Here is a 26,215-nt window from a genome sequence, read left to right on the forward strand (position 1 = left end):
AATGAACACTATCTAACTTATGAAATTACAAAACTTATCTCAAGTTTCATGGCATTGATGATAACTCTATGAACTTTTGACTCTTACCAGGATTTTTCTTTTGACTTCATTGGGTCTTGCTCCAATTTGTAATTACCTAATGTTACATCATTTCCACACATTTCATTTTTAAACTTTTTAGATTAGCTTTCCCTCATCATAGTTCCAAAAAGTGTGTGATTTCAGAATGTCAGACTGCTTCATACTGGATAAAGTTCACTCCTAAAAACAAGAGGATCTGGGGACAGTTTTCCTCTGATTGGTTGAAGTCCTGATGGGTGAGTTATAACTATTCCAGTTGTCTTTTTTTGTCACTGTAACTGTTAAATAGGTAAAACTTTTGTCAAGCATACAATATTTTTAAATTTGGTAAAATATGTAAAACTGGATTTAGAGCTGAGCTGCACCAGCACAAATCTTATAACATCTCTAGATGCAAATTACCGTCAGATTTGCAACACTATGGCGTACTTTGTCATTTCCATATCATTAATAAACACACATGTCAACATACATATGCAAGAAAGTATGTTTAGAAACATGTTCATACCTGATTAAAGAAAAAAAAACTCTGGCTAAAGAGTTTCTGAATATTAGGAGCATAAATAAAATTTTTCAAGCTTTTGGGAGGGAGGGGGAGGGGGGGGGGGGGTCATTTAGCACCAGCAGATCAGATATACATTTTGAACCAAAAACGTTCAAAGTACTGTAAACCATGAGCAATATTATAGAATCAATCCTTTATCACATAGTTAGCAGGTGTAAAGATACGTTCCCTTTCTTGGATTTAGTTAGGACACAAACTGCACTAAAACACTAAATTAAGTTTTATCTTAATTTAACTGAAAAAAAAGGACATATCCATGCTTTGTTTCGACTATGGGACACACTCCAGCTTTGTTCAGGAATCTGTTGAGACATTAATATAGAACTGAGTGTCACCACCATACGTATAGATGGATATTTTGTTTGTTTTCATGACCCGGGCAAATGGAAACTTATAAATACTGAACAATAAGGAGCCCAAAATAGAGCCCTGGGACCTTTCATGCCATCTTTGTTTGAGCAGACCTACAGTTACCAAATGAAACAAAGTAGTCCACATCTTTGAAGGAGGATTAAAACAAATTCCAAAACAATTTTCTTGTCAGGTTTAATAACATGTTAGGGTCAGCTGTGCCAAAAGCAGTGCTGAAATCCAAAAGGCTCAAAAACTATTCTGATCAGTGTTTCAGTTAATACCATATTTAAGATAAACACATCACAGATAAATGTCAAATGATGGGCTAAAGATTTGGAATGGAAACAAATAAGTTAAAATGAAACTTCTTTTCCCAGCATGATCTTTGAAATTTTCCATTAATGACACACCTCTTCACTTACCACACATCTACCATATTTAATTTAGCTCCTTCAGATACATGTGTGTTCTTTTTACAAAGCAGTCCTGCTTGATGAGTGCTGTTGAATTTATAGCATTATGAAACAGTACTGACATTGACAAGAACCAGTTTGGAGGCCCATCCTTGTCCTGAGGCACATTCTGATTTGCTCCATCTTGCAAAAAACCCTTGAGGCATAAACCGATTTTCAAGTCATCTCCAGTTGACATATCACAAAGGAAAAGAAATGATATGGTGAGAAAGTCACAGAGATAAACACAGACAAGCACACACTTGCACTGAATTAACCCCGAAGAGAAAAAAAAAGTGTGTAAATCCATATAAGAGGGCACTGAAAAACCTATTTAGTAGCATGTATACTGAACTGAAGGTGTTTTTTTTTTTTTTTTAAAGTATTGGAAATTAAACTATTTGTTATTGTCTTGTTTTCCTTTTGTTTACAGGCTGCTACTGGAAGTAGACCTATGTTATGGTGACAGTTACATCAGTCACGCCAAATGAATGATGTCTTAATGTCCAGAATCACTTCCTGCAACTTTTTTCAGTAAAAGCAGCTTTTAAGAATTGCACTGCAGGCCTACATTCTGGCTTTATCAGAATCTATCTGTGTTTTCTGAAGGAAGATGGGTTCTCTTGAACTTGAGGAGGGCATGCATGTTGACTGTCTACACCTAATTTCTAAGGTAAAGAAATCCTCTCATGATGCCACGATGATTATGATCTTTGTGACAGCTAACGAATCTGCAAAGTTTTTCGGTATTTTTAAAGATTCAGGTCTTTTTTTGTTGAATAATTTAGGGATTAATTTAGTATTCGTGTTTGGATCAACACCCCCAGTGCCAAGCTATTTAATGTTGAATAGATTCTAATGTTGGAATATAAATATTCTAATGAACATTGTTGTCTAAATGATACCCAGTTACTCTTACTTCTTTTGCCTGCCATGGTTGCACATGAACTACGATGCTTGCAACGATATGCTACACACTCAGTCCAGTTGAGCCAGTTGACAATGATGGGTGAACACTAATGCGTTCATGTGGAGCTATTTCAGCAACGCTCACAGTGATTAGGTGTGGGAAGATAGACAAGTATTGTAGCAACGCAAAAAGCCTCCCTGAGCTTTGGAGACTTAGTCATAATGCACAATTTGATGTGTTGCTTTCAAAGGCGAGGATTAATCAATCAGATCTCATGATAATGCTGATGAATGGTGGTTGAACAAGAAGACTGACATGTTTAATAGTATTGTTTAATTCTGGAAGACATGAAAAAAATGACAACAAGAAAATCCCAATTAAATCTGCTGTTTTAACCAGTGGAAACAACCAGTCACCTGGTGGTTCTGCTGGAAACTCTGATGTCATCTATTAATGTAATAAATGATATGAGAAAAACTAAAGTGTTAATACAACAGCTATTTTATTGACTTATCTTCATCATGGTCATGAGTGAGGGAAGGATGGAGCGTGAGATTGACAGACGGATCGGTGCGGCGTCTGAGCCAGTAGGCGAAGCTCTCGATTTACCAGTCGATCTACATTCGTACCCTTATCTATGGTCATGAGCTGTGGGTCGTGACCGAAAGAATGAGATCTTGTATACAGGTGGCTGAAATGAGTTTCCTCCGCAGGGTGGCCGGGCTCTCCCTTAGAGATAGGATGAGGAGCTCGGTCATCCAGGAGGGGCTCAGAGTAGAGCCGCTGCTCCTCCGCATCAAGACAAACCAGTTGAGGTGGCTCGGGCATCTGGTCAGGATGCCTCCTGGACGCCTCCCTGGTGAGGTGTTCCAGGCACGTCCCTCTGAGAGGAGACCCAGGGGAAGACCCAGGACACACTGGAGGGATTATGTCTCTCGACTGGCCTGGGAACTCCTCCAGATCCCCCCCGCAGAGTTGGCAAATGTAGCTGGGGAGAGGAAAATCTGGGCTTCCCCGCTTAGGCTGCTGCCCCCGCTACCCGATCCCGGATATGTGGCAGAGAATGGATAGATGGATGGATCTTCATCATAACTTTGTAAACTACAAGAGGGTTCACTCTAATTGGGGATCAGACTTATTAGGTTTGATTGGTCTCTTTACTCAAAACAGAACCTCAGTGGTGTGACAGCAGTGCAACTCACCAGAGCTTCTAACTCATCATCTTCTTCATCCCCAGCAGCTGATGCTGTAGCATACATATAAGTCATTTTTGGCATTTGGCAGGGTCTTTATTCTTATTTTTTGTCATGCAGTTTTGCAGTGTCTCTTCTCAGTTTTCTCTCCTTACTTCTGACAGGTAGTGGCCTCACGCTCACTGCGCTGTGCTGCTCACTCAGTGTGCTGCACCTTGGTGTGTATGACAAGACAGAGAGGTAATGTAGCAACACCACATACCTCCAAGAGTTAATAACAAAATATAAAAAAAGAAGAGATGACAGGAACAGGTGGTGCGAGTGAGACTAACGTCAGTCTTGGAATCCTTTGATGCTGCAGGCAGGTACTTTCAGGTACTATCAGGCACCATGCGAGTATCGAGGAAGAAAATGTAGATCTGAATTTTGGAAAGAGATTTTCATCAGTCTGTTACATTTAGGCTGTTGTGTTAATGTTTTGTTATATGCTGTATTGAATGTGGTTTTGAAATAAGTACAATCAAAAGTTTGAGCATATTTTTTCCGTTGAATCTAATGAGAAAGTGTGTCCAAACTTTTGACTGGTAGTGTAAATGCTTTATTAAATATCTATATGAGTCAGCTTTACTGACCTCACTGAGGTCACCTCACATCAATTCAACAAACCTAGATTTAGTCAGGTTAGGGATGCTTGCAGATGCTGGGTGTCATGCAGATATTCATCACTGGAAATAAAACAGCCATTGAAGTGTTTTAAAAGAAAATTATGCCTAAAGATAGATAGTGGTAAAATCAATTATTCTTATTTGTTTATTTCCATGTAACGTTGCTGACAAACATGATTTATTTATGCATTTACGGTTAACTCATAAAACATGTGTTTCTTTCCCTTTAGAATCTCCTACTCTAAAAGTGTTTTCCAAACACATTAAGTTTTTTTGTACAAAGTATCTGTATGTGATTGATATTGTTGATACTGGCTTGTATTTAATGCATTTTTGGATCTGGAAAAAAAAATGTATATTTACTAAAGCATATAATTATTTTATTTTGAAAGACAAAACCCCTCCAAACAAGTCAACACCTTCTTCTCATGAGGCCACAGTTCAAACTGCTAAAACTTTGCACCTCTCCACTAAATATTTTTCATAGTTGTGCATAAAATGCACACTCCCCCTCATCAATCACATGCCTCAACCTGCTTCTGCACTGCTGTAACATTGATCATGTGTATTTTCCTCTCATTCAAACACAAATGGATCGTTTTATTAACTGTGTTTAGTTGATAGATTAAATGTTAGGGTCAAATGTCTCATTTAATGCATTTAATTGCACAGAAATTATGCATAAAAACAGCCTATTGTTTTCTGCAAAGTCAGCCAATCAGTGCAAACCCCATGCAGTGTGGGCATGTCCTCATTGAGATCTTACTCAAGCTGTCTTTGGGACTGCTGGGGCATTTCCACAGCTGATAGCAAATACTGTCAGCCATAATGAGGAGCATTTTCCTACTTCTGATGGTATGTAAGACTTTATGTTTTTATGTATTGCTTTTTTTTTAACCCCATTCCTGTTAAGAAAGCAAATATATTTAACACCTAACTTACAAAAAATAACCCTCTAATAGTAAAGATAGTCAATATGCATGGGCTGTTTCTTGTTTGTAAATTTTATGCACCAACAGTTCTGAAACACTGATGCAAAACCACTTGTGAGCTTTATTTTATGCATGTGTTTAATTGATAACTTTGCAATACAATAAAATTCAATTCTTTTCTCTGAGATTGACAGCAATGTGTTCTGTACATGTTGGATCTGAATGGTCATTGCAACGGTCATTTTTTTGTAATGACCTTAGTTGTCACTTCAGAAAGTTGTTTCCATTATTTATATCGCTTCATAGCATTATCTTAGTATTTTTTTTGCATGTTAACATCTGCTCCTGAGACATGAAGAAACAGGTTTTTGTTGGCCTGGTTTCAGACCTTTGAGATCTCAACATCTCTCTCTTTTTCAGTGTTTCTTGTCCATAGACATTCTCTCTTGTAGCTTGTGCTTTAATGCAGCAGAGTTAACTCTCATTTAGCTGCTTGTGATAAAAAGCTACAGAGTTGCAGACTATCAAAGGTGTTTTCAAGTAGCATCTCGGTTTTGCAGCATCAGAGGTGTAATAACAGCATCACGGCCTCCCAAATTCTGATTGGTAGTTTATTAGGTTCATTAACATGGGAACCAAGGAGGGCTCATTGCCACTTGTTTTGTTTTCATCAGTATTGTATTTATTATAATTTATTATGATTAGCAACTTTCTATTGTAATTGTTCGTTTTTAACCTATATTGTTTTTTAAAAATTCTATTTCAGTTGCGCAATTGTTGTGTCCTTTCATGATCTTTTTTGTTTTGTAAAAACAAACTTTTTCGTTGCTCTTGATGAAAAAATATATAAATAAAGTTAGGTTGAGCTTAATATTGTTATGAAACATAAGTCTATGTTTGCAGAAATAATAACAAACTGACAAAACAAAGAAGGATAAATAAATCCTTAATGAGTCAATATAAATTGAATTATAATTTAACGAAAAAAGAGACTCTGCTTTGAAACTGTGGTTGAAAGAATTATTGGCAAGGAAAAACTGTTCCAGGTGATTCCGAGCACTTCGCTGATGAGCAGAGAGACAAAATATCTGCTAACAGGTGTGTTCTGATGGAAAGCACTGGGGCGCTAATCCGTCTTATAGGTTTGCAGCAGACCAGATGAGGGTGTCGGTCAGGACATTGATTAATTACACAGCGCAGGTATCTTCGTTAACCAGGTTTCAAAGGCCAGGCACTTTATTGTGGTCACTCAGTGTTGTAATAGTTTTTCTTCATTCACTGAACACTCGGAGTGTCACAATAAAGCACACGTTGAACAGAGGGAAACTTTGATGCGCTGCCAGTAACTGTCCCAGTGTGTGGAACGATAGGAAACATAACCCAGTCTGTTAGCTTTAGCTCGAAACCTTGGCTACAAACGCGAACTCCGAACAGAAAAGAAAGACGTCACCTCCTGTCTAGCAGGAAGTAAACCATCAAGTGTCCTTCAGACTAATATATAGAAGACCGAGGACATACTGGCCTGGGATGTCCTTTGGATCCCTCTGAATAGAGCTGGCAAATGTGGGGAGAGGGAAGTCTGGGCTTCCCTGCTTAGGCTGCTCCCCCCGTGACCCAACACTGGATAAGAGTCAGAAAAGGGATGGATGGAACATGAAGTACATGGACGTTGCTTGACATAGGGATCTATGCCCCTATCCCACAGATCACATCATTATGAAGATCTGTTATGTATCAGCTTTATGATCCATCTTCTCTTTGCTAACCCAAACGTTACAGCTCCTTGCAAAATACTGCTTTTTGTGTTATGTTGACCACAAGTCAAAAATATTTAAAAAATAAATAAATAAAAATAAGAATAATTTTGAGCCCTACGATGGACTGGTGATCTATTCAGGGTGTAACCTGCTTCTCTCCTTGTGACCCCTAACTGAAACAATTTGTTAAGAAAATGTATGTCTGGAGAATTTTTTCAAATGAATAAATTGTAAAATGATACAATAATATAGATGCAATTAAAAAAAAGTCTTCCTGTTGAATATTAAATTGTTGTTATAAATGTGGTCAGGCAATGAAAGTTTGATCACCTCTTCTCTCACATAAAATTTGAAGTTTTACTTTGAAAAAGTAAAACTTCTATCCGGCGGACCCTCCTCTCCAGGACCCCTGAATAGACCTTACCAGGGAGGCTGAGGAGTGTGATTCCCCTGTAATTGGAACACACCCTCCGGTCCCCCTTCTTAAAAAGGGGGACCACCACCCCAGTCTGCCAATCCAGCGGTACTGCCCCCGATGTCCACACGATGCTGCAGAGGCGTGTCAGCCAGGACAGCCCCACAGCATCCAGAGCCTTAAGGAACTCCGGGCGGATCTCATCCACCCCCGGGGCCTTGCCGCCAAGGAGCTTTTTGACCACCTCAGCGACTTCAGCCCCAGAGATAGGAGAGTCCACCCCTGAGTCCACCAGCTCTGCTTCCTCATCTGAAGACGTGTTGGTAGGATTGAGGAGGTCTTCGAAGTATTCCTTCCACCGACCCACAACGTCCCGAGTTGAGGTCAGCAGCTCCCCACCTCCACTGTACACAGTATTGATGGAACACTGCTTCCCCCTCCTGAGCCGCCGGATGGCGGACCACAAGCTCCTCGAAGCCGTCCGGAAGTCTTTCTCCATGGCCTCGCCGAACTCCTCCCATGCCCGAGTTTTTGCCTCGGCAAGCCGCATGCCGCTTAGCCCGTCGGTACCCATCAGCTGCCTCCAGAGTCCCACAGGCCAAGAAGGCCCGATAGGACTCCTTCTTCAGCTTGACGGCATCCCTCACTGCTGGTGTCCACCAACGAGTCCTGGGATTACCGCCACGACAGGCACCAACGACCTTGCAGCCACAGCTCCAGCTGGCCGCCTCAGCAATAGAGGCACGGAACACAGCCCATTCGGACTCAATGGGACATGTTCGAAGCTCTGCTGAAGGTGGGAGTTGAAGCTCGCTCTGACAGGGGACTCAGCCAGACGTTCCCAGCAGACCCTCACAACACGTTTGGGCCTGCCAGATCTGACCGGCTTCCTCCCCCACCATCTGAGCCAACTCACCACCAGGTGGTGATCAGTTGACAGCTCCACCCCCCTCTTCACCCGAGTGTCCAAGGCATGTGGCCGCAGGTCCGACGATACGACTACAAAATCGATCATCGAACTGCGGCCCAGGGAATCCTGATGCCAGGTGTACATATGGACACTCTTATGTTGGAACATGGTGTTCGTTATGGACAATCCATGACGAGCACAGAAGTCCAATAACAAAACACCATTTGGGTTCAGAGGGGGGGACCTCTGAACCCAAATGGCATTTTTAAATAACTTATTTATCAAGATGGTTGTTTTATAGGCTTATGCTTTCATATGGATTAATGTGTTGAAAAATAACTTAGTTAACGTCAAATTAATATAAACAGTTCATATGATCAACAGAAAATCAGAGTGTGTCATCTTGATAAAAAAAAGGGCAAAATAGACAACATCAAAAAGTATGTTATACACCCTTCAAGACACAAGTGTTCCCCGACCTTCCAGGCTGATGGATTGATAAGGGTTCTCATAAATTAGCCATTTTCTTCTTTGGTTCAACAACTGAAATTCTTTCATGTTCAACATTTTTGTTTTTGTTGTTTTGTTTTTTATTTTATTTTGTTTTGTTTTTAGCTTAAAAAACAATCGAGTGCTTCTGGCATTACAGGAAATAGTCTGCCAGTTCCCGTAATGCCTTTCTTGGCCAGAATGTGCTGATTGGTAAGGATTGCCCTGATAAAGATGAGATATTTCCCATGACTGGAGTAGTTTGACTGAGCCTCACAATGCCTGTAGCACTCATCCTCATTATACTGTAAAAGGAAGTTCATTTCATGTCAAGCAAAGCACTGCTATAAAATTCATGCCCATATTCAATACATGAAACCAAAGTCACGAACATGGAGGCTGCGTCATGACATCTGAAATACAAAGTGCACCAACTGGTTGACAACACCTATGCTGACAGGGATGTACTGATATTAAATGTCACGCAAACAAACATACACACACATTCACACACACATGCAACAAACTGGAAAGAACTGGTATAAACAAATGCACAAAGATTTCATTTAGACTATACTGATAGTATGTAAAGAAGTAAAAACATGAAACATATTTTATGAAAGACATGGTGCAAAAAAAAAACCCCAAAAACTAAATTCTCGCACTGAGAAAATATGTTTGCTGTCAAATGGAAGAAATGTGTCGTTTCAAACATAGTAGCGTGAGGTAACTCCACTTCATCACATTTCCCATCACCCCTCTACTCTTCCATCTTAGTGAAAACATAAAACAACTCAGATGTCCATAATTCAAACATGATTAATTATATTTATGATCTAAAGTTGGGCTTACTTAACTTTGCATTTTTGTTTTATTTGCTTTTATGAATGATTTCATCCGGGTCTGACCTAAATTTATAAAAATTAATTTAGGTCAGTAAAATTAGTAATAAAAAGTAAAATGAAAAGATTTCAATAAAATGGGCCAACTTTTCTGCAATCAGTCCAAAGATGTTTATGTTTTACAGAATGGGAGCATAAAGCTGTTCATTAATGTGAAAGTGTCACACGAAACAAAACAGAACAGACAGTTAGTCCACCCACCCTTTGCCCTGGGACACATTCAGTTGGACTTTCTCCATCTCACAACAACCCCTCAAGGTATGAACTGACTAATTCATCATGTTCATGTGAAGATGGAAACTCACAGGAAAGGTGAGAAAGCCTGTGAGAAAGACAGACATGCAGACAAAAAAAAAGAAAGAAACAATCAAAATTCTTATTATTAGTCACTTAATTAAGCATGAATAGTTGTTTTTCTTCACACACAAACACATACATATATTTTGTTTTATTTTTACCACCTTGTTTTTCTGCTCTATGCAGGTTTCATTAGCAGCCTTGAATGAGTGTCATGGCCGCAAGCTAAACGCTCGTTCTAAACAGGTAATTTTTTCATGTGTTGCTAAAAAGTGACTACGGCAGGAGCAGAAATAATAACAATCTTGTCTTTGGTCCACGTGGCTTTATCAGGATCTCTTGGTCCGCACCAAAAGAAGATGGGTCCTGTCTACATTTGAACTACAAGAGGAGATGGATGTGGAGTACCCACATATAATTTCTCAGGTGAAGAAATGCAGAGTGCTCTAGCTTCTCAATGTATTGTTGAAAGATAAAGAATGGAAAAACTAAGAGCTCTATTGTGTTTTTTCTAGATGTTTAATGACAAGACTAGAGGAAGAAAATCTGCATTCCAAATCAGTGGAGAGGGTGTTGAAGAGGGATTGTTCTCCATTAATGAATCAAGTGGTGTTGTCTTTGTACACAGACGTGTTGACAGAGAGAAGAAGTCCATGTACCATGTGAGCTAAGATAGGATTAATGGGTTAACTGTGAAAATAAATATATAATTTGAAACCAGAGAAAAATCAGTATTTACCAAGTTATTTAATCTACAGATTGAGTTTGATGTCTGGGACAGAGACGACCACAAAAAACTAGACAGGGAACTATCTTTTGATGTGGAAGTACAGGATATAAATGACAATGCACCTGAATTCACCAAAGTTCCTCCACCTGCCACTGTGCTGGAAAATACAAAGGATGGTGAGGAAAAAATTCAGTAAATACATATTCTGCCTAAACAGTCACTTGGTATAAAGTATTTGAATAAAAAAAATATACTTTAACAAATATTATTGAAACCACATGAAGAAATAAAGAATCCATAAGCAGAAAAACAATCAAACACAACTTGTTGCCTACAATTATCAATAAATATGCATCTTTGTTTTCTTTTGCCTGTTCTCGTCATCTTGAAGAGGACCTGCCACTGTTACTGGAGGCCAAAGACATCGATCAGCCAGGGACAAACAATTCTAAGATTGCCTTCAGTGTGAAATCACAAACACCAAAAGAGCCAAAGATTGAAGCTTATCAGGTGGATGACAGAACGGTCCAACTTAAACTTAAAGGATGTTTCAACTATGATGTGAGATTTATTTAATTTCTTACAATGTAAATCTCAAAACATTTAATGTACTGTACATACTCCTTCATGATGATTGTGTTTTATTTCAAATATAATCTTTTGTATGTTGTAGAAAGCAAAGCAGTATAAAATCACTGTAGAAGCAAAAGACCATGGAGAACCACAACATTCATCCTCTGCAGTTGTTACTCTCAATATCAAGGATGCAAACAATCACCCACCGGTGTTCAAGAAGAGAAAGGCAAGGATCTACACCTGTTTCATTATTCAGTTTGCTTCGTGTCATGTTTGATGTTTATAACTTTCCTGCTCCTTTAGTACGAAGCTGAAGCTTGGGAAATGAAAACATACAAAAATCTTTTGAGATTTGGGGTAGATGACAAAGATACTCCAAACACTGATGGCTGGCGTGCCAAGTACTTCTTCATCAGTGGAAATAAGGGGGAAATCTTCCAACTTGAAACTGACACAAAAACAAATGAGGGTATCCTTAGTATCATGAAGGTAATTAGCACATACAAGCAATATTTTATTGTGACCAGCATTTGCACTTGTGTTTACCTGAAACTGTATGTTCTTACCAGGAGACAAATTATGAAATAACAACTTTTGTCAACCTGAGGATTGGAGTAGAGAACATTCAGCCCTTATGTATTTGCAAAGATGACAAATTAACTTGCAATGCAAGTTCACTTCCACCTCCAGACTCCATCAATATTACCGTAAGAATGATTGATACCAATGACCCGCCAGAGTTTAAACCACCTACAGCTGATATTTACGTGAAGGAAGAAACAGAGCCGGGAGTGTTGTTGTTCACTCCAACAGTTCATGATGTGGACTCTTCAAGCATAAGGTATAGTCTTTGCATACTACCTGTCTACTGAGCAGAATAACTCACAGCATCTGTATATAATGCATAAGAGTGAGGGCTACTCTTAGACCAAATGGATGTTCCGAGAACAATTTGGGTTTTTTTTCTAAAAAAACAACAAAAAACTTTTAACCTAGAAGTGACCTGACCAAATTTTACATCAGCTCTTTCCAAATGCTTTTACTTAAAGATAAAGGTGTATTGACACTATTTATTTATTTTTTTTTTTTACTGTGTTTAGGTTTGAGCTGAGTGATGATAAAGCTGACTGGGTGTCAGTTGATGAAAAAACGGGTCAAATCATTTCAACTAAGAAGATGGACAGAGAGTCACCTTATGTTGATAGTAATGGTGTTTACAAAGTTGTCATTGCTGCCGTAGATAATGGTATAAAAAGTCCTAGCTTTTTTATATTTTGTATCCACAACCATTTTGACTTGACTAAAGATTCCTGTGTTGTGATTTCCAAGGTGAACCTCCAGGCACAAGCAAATGTACCGTCAACATCCACCTCAGCGATGTCAATGACAATGTTCCAATGCTTGTCAACAATAGCCTCATCATGTGTGGAAACGGGGATAACAAAGTCATTGTGTCTGTCCAAGACGCTGATGGTGATCCTTTCAGTGGGCCTTTTTCCTTCTCTTTAGTCGACGATGAAACGGTGAAGCAGCATTGGAAACTAGACCCTGCCTATGGTAAGGATTTGTGAATCTTCATTATGAAAACTAATTCACATCCGAAGAGCCATCATACACTTCTCTTTACACTTTAAACCAGGTGATCAAGGTGGCCTTGTGATGGTGAAGGCACTTCCCTATGGTAACTACTCGGTGCCGCTGTTGATTAAGGACCAACAGAGCCAAATTTCACAAGAGACTCTTGACGTGGTTTTGTGTGAATGTGAAGACAATGGTATTTGTCGTGACAAATTGCAACTTTCCTCTGGCCTTGGAGATGCAGCTATTGGGCTGATTATTACTGGACTGCTCCTACTTCTGAGTGAGTATGAGAACACACATGCAGTATTTGAATGTGTATGTAAGTCACTTTGGATAAAAGCATCTGCTAAATGACTGTAGAATAGAATAGAATGTAGAATAGAATATTTAAGCACATAAAACCAAAGGCATGATTACAGAGTCTGAATTACAAGTGAATCATCATCAAATCAAATAATTCTATTGGTTTCCATCCTGAGAAATATGAATATGAACAGGTTAAAAGATGATTTAAAAAATTACATCACAATAATTTAGATATTTAAATTCCGATTTAATTTACTGAGAGAGGCCACATTTGTTTAGGAAGTATGCATAAATGGTGTACATCAGGGCTCCAGTCCTCGAGGGCCACAATCCTGCAAGTTTTCTATGTATCCCTGCTCCAATACACCTGACTAAAATTAAACAGTCATTGTACAGCATTTCAAAGGCTGTTGAATCCATTTAATGTGAGCCAAGTATGTTGGAACTGAGATACAGCCCTAGAGGACTGACTTTGAGCCATACCTGGTACCAAGTTCTGGATTTTAAAATACGAGAAATTCTCTGGCAACCGCCCAGAGCATCGTGGTGGGATTAGAGGCGGTGTCGTTCCCGATTGTCAGCGGGGCAGTGGTGAGCAGTTCTTTCTGTGTGGGAAAGGAAATTTTGTAATTAGTAGCCACCAGGTGGGATGCAGAGATTCTCTCTGAGTAGTATCAGTGGAAAAGATTTATATTACAATTCATTTAGCTGATTTAACTCAAAGCACTTTACAAGGAATCCATCATTTATGCCAGATTCATACTTGGTAATGGCAGGCAGAGTAATGCTCCAACCCCCTGGCTTCCAGTTTAGTTAAAGAAATAGGAAAGAAGGATGGACAGTTGCAAATAACCAAAGAAAAAGTTGATAAACCAGTCTGGATGGTGGTGTAACATACTTTCACTGGAAATACAACAGTCATATGCAGTGAAGATGGTAGGTGGCATAGCATGCCTTCAAATACTTCCAGGTAGGCAGATAGGCTGAGTGCGTGCATGCTGAGACTAACTGGGAGGGCTTCTTGTGCAATAGTTCAGAAGTTTGTTTGCCATTCATTTGTTGACAACGTTGACTGAAAACAATGAAACTGAAATAAAAAGGATGGTCCATTCTGGTGCAGAGTCTGAAACCAATCAGCAGCGCTGATCATTAGCCTTTTAAAACAGGTTTATCACCAAAGAATAGTTGGCATAGAGAGAAGCCACATAAATGTGAATTTTTTTCTCAAGATGGAAAGACACTCGAAAGGAAAACTTTTAGCATGTGTCAATAAATCATGTTACAGAAGTCTGACTTAAAAAGACAGCTTCCTTTATTCTTTTTCTGTATCATGACAATGAACACAGATTTAGATGCATCAACACCACATTAAGGCATGTATTAAAAAGGAGGAAATATAATTTAAGTCAAAGTGGTGATAAAAGGTCTCTTAATTGAATGAATGCTGGTATTTTTATGTGTCTGCAGTACTCCTTCTTGTGTTGGAATGTGAAAAGGTAAAGACTACATTTGAATACATGGATAAAGATGAGGGCAACCAAACACTTATCAAATACAACCAAGAAGGAGGAGGTGCTGACTGCAAGGTGCGCTGCTTGTCATGTAATAGTGTAAAATTAGAGAGCGTGAAACAATAACTGTATGCTTTAATACTTTAAAAATATATGTTTTCTTCCTCTTTCTTCTCTGCCAGGCCGAGCCCACTCTGTTGACGCCAACCAGTACTTTTATTGTGACTGATGGCATTAAACAGAGCTACATCATGAAGGTACTGGTACATTTACATTCCTCTTATTTGTGGATTTTTTCACAACAAACTTAAAACCCCTTAAATCCTCTTACAGAAGAAAATAAAAAAAAACGTCATGAACTATATTAATTTACATAACTTTCCTACATTAATTTTGCTATATTTTTGTTTTGGCCCTTGATGATAGAAGTATTTAATGTAAAACAGTTGTTCCTGCACAAAAGCACAATGTTATGTAGTGGCACACAATATTAACCCTAAAAGCAGTGTGGGATAATGCAAAGAATAAATAAGGAGAGTTTAATCTCTTTTAAATGAGCAAAATCAGATTTATTCATTAAAGTTTTCATAGAATTTCAGATGTTCAGATGTTACATTGTAGTGAGCAAAGAAGAATGTATTAGATACAAGAAAAACTGATAGAAAATACATAAGTCAGAATTGGATCTCACTGATTACTTTTAAAACTTGTTATACCACTTTGTTCTTGTGGACTCTTCAAAGTCATTTTTGTTTTCCTCAACTAGAAGTCCGAGATGTCTCCAGTTACCTATGAGGAAGTTTTCAGCACAGATGTTAACACCGTTAGTAAAAGTTTGGTAAATATCCTCTTTTGCATGAGTTTTTGTTCTCAGCTCGCTTTTTGATCCTTCACTGATCCTTCCTGTATTCTATACTTACGTCAGATAAACCATAACTCTCACGTAATGAGTCTGCATCGTGAGAGAGACTCTCACAGAAACTTGGAGGAGCATTTAAGGGTGAGTGATTAGTTTAAATAAAAATGCTTTAGTTTTTTTTACTTCTTTGGTTGTTCATAATTAAATGTCTCATAACTTACCTTGATGAGCTCTGACACTAAGATGCTGTAAAAGCTTTTTTAAGGAACTCAGACTTAGAATTAAGAGGGTCTTTCTATTGCAGCTGCAAAGGTCAGAGAATATGAAGATGAAATAAAAAAAAATCACACATATACATAGAATAGATAACTAAAAGATGTATGTGCTGTTTTCTCACAGCTTAAATGTAGCACACATTAAAATAACCCAATAAAAGTTTGGTAAAACTGATGTGCACTCCCTGGGGAAGGGGATCAGCACTGAAGTCTCATTTCTCTAGCCAAGAGAGGTTTCACAAGTTAGTAGACTAATATCCTTAAATGTATCTTTTGTTTTAAACCTTTGTTGAAATTCAAAAGTTCCAAGGTTGAAATGATCTTTGTTGAAATGAAGCCATTGGGCATGTAAAATCCAGATGCTTTTTCCACTTAAATTGGTTGTAAATGCATGTTGAGTTTCCAGACTACACTCAGCAGTCATAGTGGTCCGAGTGGAGACCAGTCATATGCCTCAAATACCTAAACCGCTCTCGGAGATAGATCATTTTTATCTAATAGTTTTGTCCAATTCAAAAGAAATCAAAGCACAATATAATGTACCATTAAGTCGTTTTCCTTACTCTGTCAGCAGGTTAAAGATCATGGAGTTTTTAAACAACACAGGACAGACCAATGGGATATGACATTGAAATGCACACATACAAGCAGCGTGATTTGTCTTAAGCCCAGAAAATCATGCATGCAAGAAAAAAATGTGTTTTTGGCCCTTTTATATTGGTTGAATATCGAAATGATAAAACTTCATGCAGCTTTATTTGTACAGTGGTGTTTCACAACAATGTCATCTCAGTGCACTTTACACACACATCAATTCCCGCCAATTTATAATATATTGCCTTGGTAAAGAAAACCAACAGATTGCATCAAGTCTTGACTCTGATCCAATACCCAGTCCTAGGAATGCACGAGGCATTTAACAAGACAAAAAAGGGAGTTTAAAACTCTCTTTCAACAAGAGAGATAAAGCTTTTGGCAGAACCTGGCTCGGGGAGGGCGGTCATCTGTCTGGACTGGTTGTGGTGGAGAGAACAGGAAATATGTTGCCACGAATGCGTAAAAGCTGAAAATTTATAGACTTCCAAGGCAATGTACCAATGCCAAAAACATCATATTAAATTATTGGATACTCTGACATTTCATACATTCTCTATGTATTTTTGTAAAATCCCATAAGGTAAAATCTGACAAACTGGCTCATTACTGTTGGTGCTGGGGTCTCTCTTCTCCCATCTGGAACCATGTGTGTATGAACCGAACCATATTGTGCTGAGTTATGTGTTTGGGTTACATTATATTTTACACTTTGCCTAATAGTGCTTGTCATTGTTCGTAATGCCTAGGTATTTAGGCATGTAAAAATAATAAGTTTCATACTTGGCTGTAAATGCAGTCCATGTACTCCCATTACATTCTGTTTAAAAACCTCTTTTTCACACTTTGACAAAGGACTAAGGCTGTAACAAGATGGGATAAAACTCAATTCAATTCAATTCAATTCAATCCAATTAAATTCAAATGTATTTATATAGCACATTTAAAAACAGCCCCTGCTGACCAAAGTGCTGCACAGAGCAAAATATACAGATGCAATTATCACAAATAGTATAAAAATTGAAAAAAGAAAACAAAGATGTTATGCAATGAAATCAAATAAAAGTACATCTAAAAATAAAACAAAGTATGAAACCATTTTAAAAATGTACAAAAACTGAAAGCCTTTTTTTCAACTAAAGAGTGTATGTTTTTATTCATTCAGTCGATGACATGGACCAGCAGCAGAAGGCACGCCTACCAGGTAAGCCATGCTCTTAAGTAAAATAATGACTGTTTTGTTGAAAGATAAAACATATCCCCCCCCAAAAAAACATTAAGTTAAGTGTGTATTAAGAAAGTCATGTATTTAAATTATGTTCATGTAAGCTCATAATCCTCTCTCTCAACAGAGCAACTCATCAAATTACCAACGCTCTTTAAGTCTGTGGTCAGAGCAGCGCCTTGAAGGTCAAATTGACAGAGTAAGACGAGTTTATCGCTCATCCTAACACAGCTTATCACTAGTATTTTTTATTGAATTTCTTATAAGAAACTTTTCTCTTTTTTAAAATCACACAGAAACTTTGCGTCATCAACAGCAACCAGGCAGATCACACAGCTTATCAACCATTCAGCTATGCCTACGAGGGGCAGGGCAGCAGATGCCAGTCCCTGGATGAGTTGTCACTCGATAACCTTGGGGATGATTTGCAGTTTCTGGACAATCTGGGGCCGAGGTTCACGGTCTTAGGAAGAATCTGCCACCAGACAATGCAAGGAAAAGACACCCAGCTTTAAAGCTCACTGCTTGAATGCAACTTGTGTAACAATGCATTTTTCCTTTCTAGCTTCTAAATCAACTTGACAGATTCAAGTGGTTATTTGGAGGAATTATTATTGGCTGAATTTTGTACTGTGGTGTTGTGCACACACACTTTAATCCGGGTGTTGTATCCGCTTCTTTCCATAGAAAAACAAAGATTAAATAGCAGCGCCTGCTTTTTTTTCTGCTGCTGGTTTCTTGGAGTTGACAGGATACAAAATGGTGATTGGTGTCAGTTCAAAACACTGTTTTTTATCTGGTGGTCTTCATGGGACAGTGTAATTTTATGACTTTTGAAACACTTTTTGGAAACTGGAATATTTCTTGAAACATACCGTAATGTTTTTGTAAAGGATCTTTGATGCGGACAACAGGACCACAGGAGCAACAGCCTGGCAAGGGTCATCGACGATAATTAATACCAGAAATAGCTCTATGATTAAATGTCTTTAGTCTGTTCATGATGTGGCAATGTGGAATAATTACGCATGTACGTGCTATATTATCGTTTTACAACTTTTTTTTTTGCCTTATTTGTAGCTTTGGAGGGAAATAAGAAATATGGCAAACAAAACAGGGTATACAGCTTTATGTCTGTTTAAGTCTGTCAGGTTATTATATATAATACAGTATGATAACCCAGCTGTTTACTTGTAATTCTGGACTACTTTTTTCACTGTAGGGTTATACGAAATGAACAAATCAGCCCATTGTTGTATATATATATATTTTTTGAATGCCTGTTTCCAAACTAGTATGTTAGTTAATGTGCATTTGAATATTAACAAACCATAAACTGGTGTAATAAAAGATTGAGAGTAAATTTGAATTGCACCATCAAGGCAAAAGCTTCTGTTCTAGTTGCAAAAGGATTTAATTGGACTGTTTGTCTTTGCGAGTTTTAGCAAGCATGTTTCATTGCCAAGTCTGCATTACTCAGTAGAGCATGCAGGTTTTAACACAGCCAACATTTTATCTCCTTATCTGATTCTTCACCACTTTATTTTACTTTCTTTTCCACAGTGTCTATACAGCCACACAATCTCTTTTTCTCACATTTAGTCAGTCAGCTGATTTTAATTTCAGATTCACAGCATTAAAACTTTCCTTTTTTTTTAAAGTAATTTTATGTTTGCACTTCTCAAATGTATTCCTCATTTAACAATAGTGGGGGAAAAAAAACATCTGAAAAACTGTTCACAAAGGCCCTGACCTTTTAGCATTAGAGCTGAATACTGAGTCATCAGTCCATCTGCCAAAAGATCTTCAACATGCAGAAGTTTGTCCCCATTCAAAACATCTTTGTTTTCTTACTTTGTAACTCCTCCTAAAACTGGCGCTGAAAGGTAAACAATCACATCACACATGACAGAATTTTTTTAGAGTAAAGGCGTTGGGTGTGGTGGTAAAAGTCACAGTATATGCAAATATGAAACTGTCTGTATGATACAGAACTAAGACACAGTTGCTTTCACTCCAGTCATGTCAATGATAGACGATCCCACAGGAGTTTTCCTTTTTTGAAAAGCTGCACAAAAACTGAATAAAATATTGATTATAAACAGTTCAAACCACATTACAGGTTCTAAAATCTATGGTACAGACAAAACAAAACAGAAAAAACAAAGCATTAAAGTTGTTTAAAGAAGTCAACGATGCATTGCAGGTAAGAGCTGTTGAAAAACTACCAAATTGTCATTATAATATGTAATCCTTAAATAAAGCAAAGCAAAGCAAATTTATTAAGAATTTTAGAAAATTTATTTATAAAGTGCATACCACACATGGAGCAAGCAAATGTGCAAAGTGACAAGAATACATGCATTCAGTTACACAAGGATACAAACATCTTTATCATCACCAACACCATCATTGTACATATTTGAGAAAAGCAAGTCCAAAATAAATCAAAACTTTGCTTAATTAAAAGTTGTAAGAAATTAACTTATTACAGAGCTGGTTTGGAAGAATTTTTGAAGTTTGATGCAGACTTCAGGTTCACTGGTGGTTTATTCCAGACAGGAGCATAAAAACTAAAAGCAGATTCTCCATGTCTAGTTTTAACTCTCAGGATGGAAACCAACATTTAAATCATATAAACTTAGAAACTACCGTGGGTGCAGCATATCTGATAAATATGTAGGCCAAGCCCAGAGCCATTCAGTACAAAAGCAACATTTAAAAATAAATTCTTTGGCACACTAAAAGTCAGTGTAAAGATCTAAGAACAGGAGTCATGTTGACCCTTCTTTTGGTCCTTGTGAGGACATCAGACACGAGCAGCAGCCGTCTGGATTATTTACAGTTAGTGGTTTGAGACTTACATTAAAGTAGTCAATGAAAATAAATTACAGAGAAGCTTCAGTAGTTCATGATGAGGCACCAGTCCCCTTGGTCTATACATACCCTTTAGGTGGGAAAAGGCCATATGGTTACTGAAACAATATGGCTGTTAAAGTTGAGTTCAGGGTCCAAAATGACACAAAAAGAAAAATCTGGTTTGACCTGTTGTTTAACAGGGTTTATATCTTTAGTCATGCAGCTTTAGTTCCAAATATAATGTTTTTAATATTTATCTTTGTTTAGACTAAAGTATATAATCTCCATCTGCACAAAAAAAAAAAAAAATACTATCTCTCCAAAGGAAGTTTGCTTTGCAAACTGGGCACCTTGCCCTTTTCTGATACACAGGTGTAGCAAGCAAGGCGTTGTCTGCATTGGCTTATCTTTTTCTTGGGAAGTGATTCAATCATGATTAAGGATGGTTCATAGTCATCTTAATCTACCCACGCCTGCTTACTGGAACAAGTATTGTGATGAGAAGAAGCAGCATAAACTGTTCATAAGCATTAAAATATCCTGCATGAAAAAGGACATATTCAAAACAAAAATAAAACAGAGATCAAACTTTTATTTCTAATTTAAACCTCAAAACAGGTTTATTTTATCTTTCAGCATTTCATTGATTACTTGATAGTTAGCCCTTAAACTTTTTTAAAGCTGGCTCAGATTACACAGGTTTACGCACATTCTTATAGCAAAGATTCTCTTGTTTTTTTTGTAGACAAAGATGCAACATGCATTAAGTCTTAAGTGAAATATCAATCAAACTCTCCTGATGCGGGTTTCATTTTCAAATCATTAGGATAGTTGCTAACTGGATTCAGACGAGAAGATACAAGATAAGGCCAAGTAGCAAGCTAATTTGAAAGATGCAAAACCATGTAAACATCAGGGTCCACAAGGGCTCAAACTTAAAAGGCAGGTCAGATAAATAAGAAGGCCCAAGACCATTAAGACATTTATAAACCCCTGAAAGAACCTTAAAATCAATCCTGAAATGCACAGGGAGCCAATGCAGGGACTTTAAAACAGGTGTAATGTGTTCTTGAAGTAAATAAAGCGATTTGTAACAATAACTCGATCAATCCCAGCCCTTCTGATCTCGGAAATAAAATTAAATTAGCCCGAAATGCACATAATAGTTCCACTTTAAAAACCCTTTTGTCATTGAATCAGAGCGATTTTCAATGTGCATGTTAAAATCACCAGATATGATGATAAAATTATAAGTGGCATGTATTGCTGATAAAAGTTTGGAAAATTTGCATCATTGATGTGAATAATGCATCATTGACAACATAGCTAATGTTCTATTTTTAGCTAATGTTAGCAACAGGCTAATAAACACACTATAATTCACTGGGATATTGGGATATGGCTTTCTGTTTTATTTATGGGTGGGACTGGGTTTAAGAATAATAATCTAATTGATAACAGGCTTTGCAATTAATTGATCTCAATGATCACATTTTAATTGTGTAGGAGACAGAATGCCAAAAGCATATGGTGTATAGGGTGCGCTAGAGAGTGTGTGTGTTGCAGGCACTGATTCACGTGAGTGTGGGCGTGTGTATGGCACGGAAGTGTTAAGGTGCTCACTCACCTGCAGCACGAGGGAGAGAGAGAGTCAGGGCTGGGAGCCGTATTTTTTGTTGACCGCCTTGTACTATTCATTCATTTACATTTTTCTGTTTAATTCTGCAATAATCCGCCAATCCATCCTGCCCGTTGTTATCCTCTGTGCGCACTGTTCAATAAATGCACAAAACGCATCTTTGGATCTCAGCGTTATGTTTCAATAGCCTTCTCGCGCGTCACAAATGTACAATCTACAGGACCCAGCCTTAAACTCTCCGCGGCTAAAGGATATGCTTTAGGAAGCCGCAACAAATTGCATAACGATATTTGGCTGAAAAAGCCACATTTTATTATTTAAATGGGTTTTGGTGTATAACTAGTGGAAATAATTGAAACAGATGGTAATATTGTAAATTCAGGCTCTATTTATGTTTGGACAAATACATTTAATTTTGAAAGTATAACAAAGAAATCAAAGGCATCCAACTTCAATGTAAAAAGAAAATCGTTCATTTTGTTAATGGTTGCTTCTTCTTTAAATGGAAAAACTAGAGTTGTCTGTAATTAGCTAAATAAAGTACCAAAACTGAAGTTATTAGCGAAAGTCTGCATCAGTGTGATCATTGTACAATGAAATTATGCACTGACAAACATTCCAAGTTCTGCAAAAAAACATGTTCATTTTTTAACTCGTTCATTTTTCTGTAATTAATTAATGTTAATTAATTAAAGAAAGTCTTGTCCCTACTTTAATTGCATAAACAATACTCAGAGAAATGGCCTGGTCATGTAGGGCACACTTTTATCTTTTGTCATGTTCTCCTCTTTTTTCCATCTTTCCTAAACTGACCTTTATTGACTTTTTAATTTCCCACCTCAGCACTTCATCAGTTAATGAGAACATGGTTGCTCTGACGCAACAGCATCCGTCATCTGCTTCTGTAATAATGTGCTATATATTTTACATATTTTTGAAATGAGAAAATCCCTCACAGGCAAATTTCTATATCAATCACTGTCAGAAAAGTATGAGCCTAAGTAAGGGTAGGCTATACATAACCAAAACTTTAGTGGCATTTAATTTTTTTGGAAGCAGTTTGTGACTAGCAGTTTTGGTCAAGCATTACTGTAATGCAGTTACTTTTGTTCGTAATTAAGACAGTAATGCATTACTCTTAAATAAAGTTACTCGGTCAGTGTAGTTCTACCGCTACCAGCTAAATGAATCATTTTGTCCAGCAGCTGCGTGCTTCATCCTGCTTACAGCGGTGGTGCAGCGTAACATGGACAGTGCTGAGAAGTCTGCTTGTTGAGCTTGTTTTTCTATTAAATTGTTTGTATATGTTGTCAGGCACAGGTTTTGGGGCTTGTTTTCTTAGGTGGAGTTGCTTAATTTGGCTTTCTCTGTTATCTTTAAAGCAAATCAAACTCATTGTGAGACATGATTCATTCTCACCCTCCTAGTTTGGCTACATTTTGACTGAGTGCATTCATATATCCCAATGAAAAACCACATCCCACTTATACAAAAATACAATAAGATTCTGTGTAAAAGGCAGCTGTCATAAAGAATTATTTCATTACATTTATAATGAGGTGTAAATTCAGTGTCACAGACTTTTGACCTGCCCAAGATGTCTTGAGCTGCCTCTCGCCTATCTAATGAGATATGGATGAGATATGGATGGATAGATGGATGGAAAATGAGACAAATTTCAGGAAAACTATTGTCACATAGCAACATTTTAACATAAAGCATTTGTGGAACAATCTGCCCCGCCTAGCATGCTTTAACTGTTAAGAGGTTGTTTTGCTGTGTGGTATCAAGGGCCCTTCCTCACTTTGTCCTTATAGCTTAGAGAAGTGTGTGGTCAAGCTTCTATAGTTTGTGTTTTAATTATTGTATATGTTTAAGCCTTAATAAATAACTAAAATGGATCTTTGTTGTTGAATATCCGTCTGATTCCCAGTAATTGTTCAAACTTGTGGTCATTTCTCATATTTAGTGTGAGCCATATTGTCCCCCATTTGGCATTGGCAAATGCTACTGGTTATTATGAACCCTTAACCTTACTATCCTGCCACATCTGCATAAATGACAACATAACAGAAGTCACTATTTTGGTGAAAACTGACCTGCTTGCAAGAGGCAGCAGTGCTGTTGGTTCACTGGACTTATTTAACAGCCCTTTTATTAAAAATCTTGTTTTTCTTCATTGTTGTCCTTCAAATTTTAGAGGGCAAGTTGGTGCAATAATCAAGTCTGTTTTTTATAATATTAGGGTTAGTCTTATCTTGCTTGTGATGCGTTAGAAAGGCTCCTTTATGCTTGCATCTGTTCTTCCTAGCTCTCTTCTCTAACTGCCTGTCTCTTTCAGAATTACTATTAAAACTTTAATTTTAGCTTTTAAAAGTTTACATCGTCTGTCTTCCCCCTGTCTTTTCAAGCTCCTGCACTGTCGCCATCTCTGTAGAGCTTTAACTCTTTCCCCGCCAGACAACTGTGAATTAGTTGCTAGCCAGCGCCAGGCATTTTGATAATATCCAGCAATCTTTGAAGGCTGGCTGAAAATGTTGTTTTTGAAGTATGTTAACACTGCATTTATCAAAAGAAAGAAGATATTCTGACCTTTCAAATAATGAAGAAACTATTTTTCTATCTTTATTCATTCTTGAGTTATCAAATGTTGAATATTGGTCATTTTGTTAAAAAAAAAAAAAAAAAAAAAAAACATTTTGAAAAACAATCTCAATAAATAAACATTTATTTTCAGTACAAAACTGATTGGCTATTTACATTTTTATTTACAAATACTAAAAAAAGCATCACAGTTAACCAAATATAACAATAATATCTTTGAAAATATCCTAACATTTATTTAGAATGTTAGGGGTCACCAACACTAGAAGAAAATTTCCTTACGTCGCAGATTATATCACAGACTTTAAATATTTCCATCAATTTCTCTTATATTACAAATAAATAAATGAATGAATAAATAATTAAATATTTCCATCTTATTCTCTTTCTTCAAGCAAGCACTGCAAAAATTGAACACAAACATATGAACATTATATATATATATATATATATATATATATATATATATATATACATATATATATGTGTGTGTGTGTATGAATATGTGAATATATTTATTAGCACAAATATCTGTCTGTCTGTCTGTCTGTCTGTCTGGCCATAGAGCGCAACTAAATAAAAGCCGTATTGAGCACAGCAGCCACATCGATTGCCTCTTGAAGGCTGTTTTGATCATATCATATGTTTTTCATGATAAGGATGTGTGCATGAAGCACAAAATGACTCCCTAATTCCGTAAAAATATATAAATTAGCCGCATCACTGTTTCAGCCACATAATTCAAATCATGGCAAAAATCAGCCGAAATAATAGAATACATTGATTTATTCAAATGCTAAAGAAAACAATGTCTTACTTCTTGAGCCTCTGGCATTTGGCAGCCCAGATTGAGATCTCTGCCTTGAGGCCCTCCACTCCGTGTCATCACCTGAACTGCCACTGTCATCACGACGACGAGTAGGTGCGCTTCGTCTTGTCCCACACCTGATGCTCGTCTTTTCCTCGCTCCTCTTTTCCTGTCACGTCCCCTAAAAGTTACTTCGGTCTGGCTGTGATCTTCGCATCTTCCATGTCCGTGTCCCCCGTTGTGTCGTTTCTCACTTCCCCCGACTTCTTTCTCGTTTCGGCGTCCAATTTCTCCCTCATCACGGCATCCAATCTCTCTCTCATCTTCATCTTCACTGTCAGTCTCCTCTGACAAATCAAAGATCGAGTTGCCGGAGTCCATAATCATTTTGAGGGCCTCTGTAGCGGAGTATGTTTTCTGTGGAGCCGGCATTGTCAATCATAAGTGTGATAGTGTTGTTTACTGTGTTGCTATATTATACCAGTTATTTGTGTTTTTTTACTAAATCAGCCGCAGGCCCGCCCACATTTTAAGCGCGGAAACACGGATTGCCGGAAGATCTCGTCATCGGCGGGGAAGCGTTGTAACGTGAATGACGGAATATCCCGTCAATGGCGGAGAAAGAGTTAAGATCTGAATACCAGATCTGGGACTATTCCTCAGAACTTGACTAGACTCAGGAAGACAAATACTTTTCCACAGCAGCCCATTTACTTTGGAATGGTC

At 37.6% G+C, this 26,215-nt stretch overlaps 1 protein-coding gene across 1 annotated transcript; it reads left to right on the plus strand.

The window, feature by feature from the left end:
- Window positions 1–2,152: 2,152 nt before the first annotated feature.
- LOC306754529 (cadherin-like protein 26) lies at window positions 2,153–18,094 on the plus strand (the record flags this gene model as incomplete). The annotated part of the gene is made up of 20 exons (XM_079238546.1): window positions 2,153–2,198; window positions 3,720–3,795; window positions 3,917–3,920; window positions 10,109–10,168; window positions 10,256–10,348; window positions 10,438–10,584; window positions 10,681–10,828; window positions 11,044–11,213; window positions 11,326–11,454; window positions 11,532–11,717; window positions 11,798–12,069; window positions 12,329–12,474; window positions 12,558–12,785; window positions 12,868–13,002; window positions 14,583–14,701; window positions 14,809–14,883; window positions 15,393–15,464; window positions 15,552–15,626; window positions 17,707–17,778; window positions 17,876–18,094. 20 exons carry the CDS (start codon window positions 2,153–2,155, stop codon window positions 18,092–18,094), a joined length of 2,472 nt encoding a protein of 823 aa, XP_079094672.1.
- Between the last annotated feature and the right edge of the window lie 8,121 nt (window positions 18,095–26,215).

The sequence above is a fragment of the Telmatherina bonti genome (assembly GCF_933228915.1).
Source record: "Telmatherina bonti genome assembly, chromosome: 4".
Taxonomy (NCBI): domain Eukaryota; kingdom Metazoa; phylum Chordata; class Actinopteri; order Atheriniformes; family Telmatherinidae; genus Telmatherina; species Telmatherina bonti.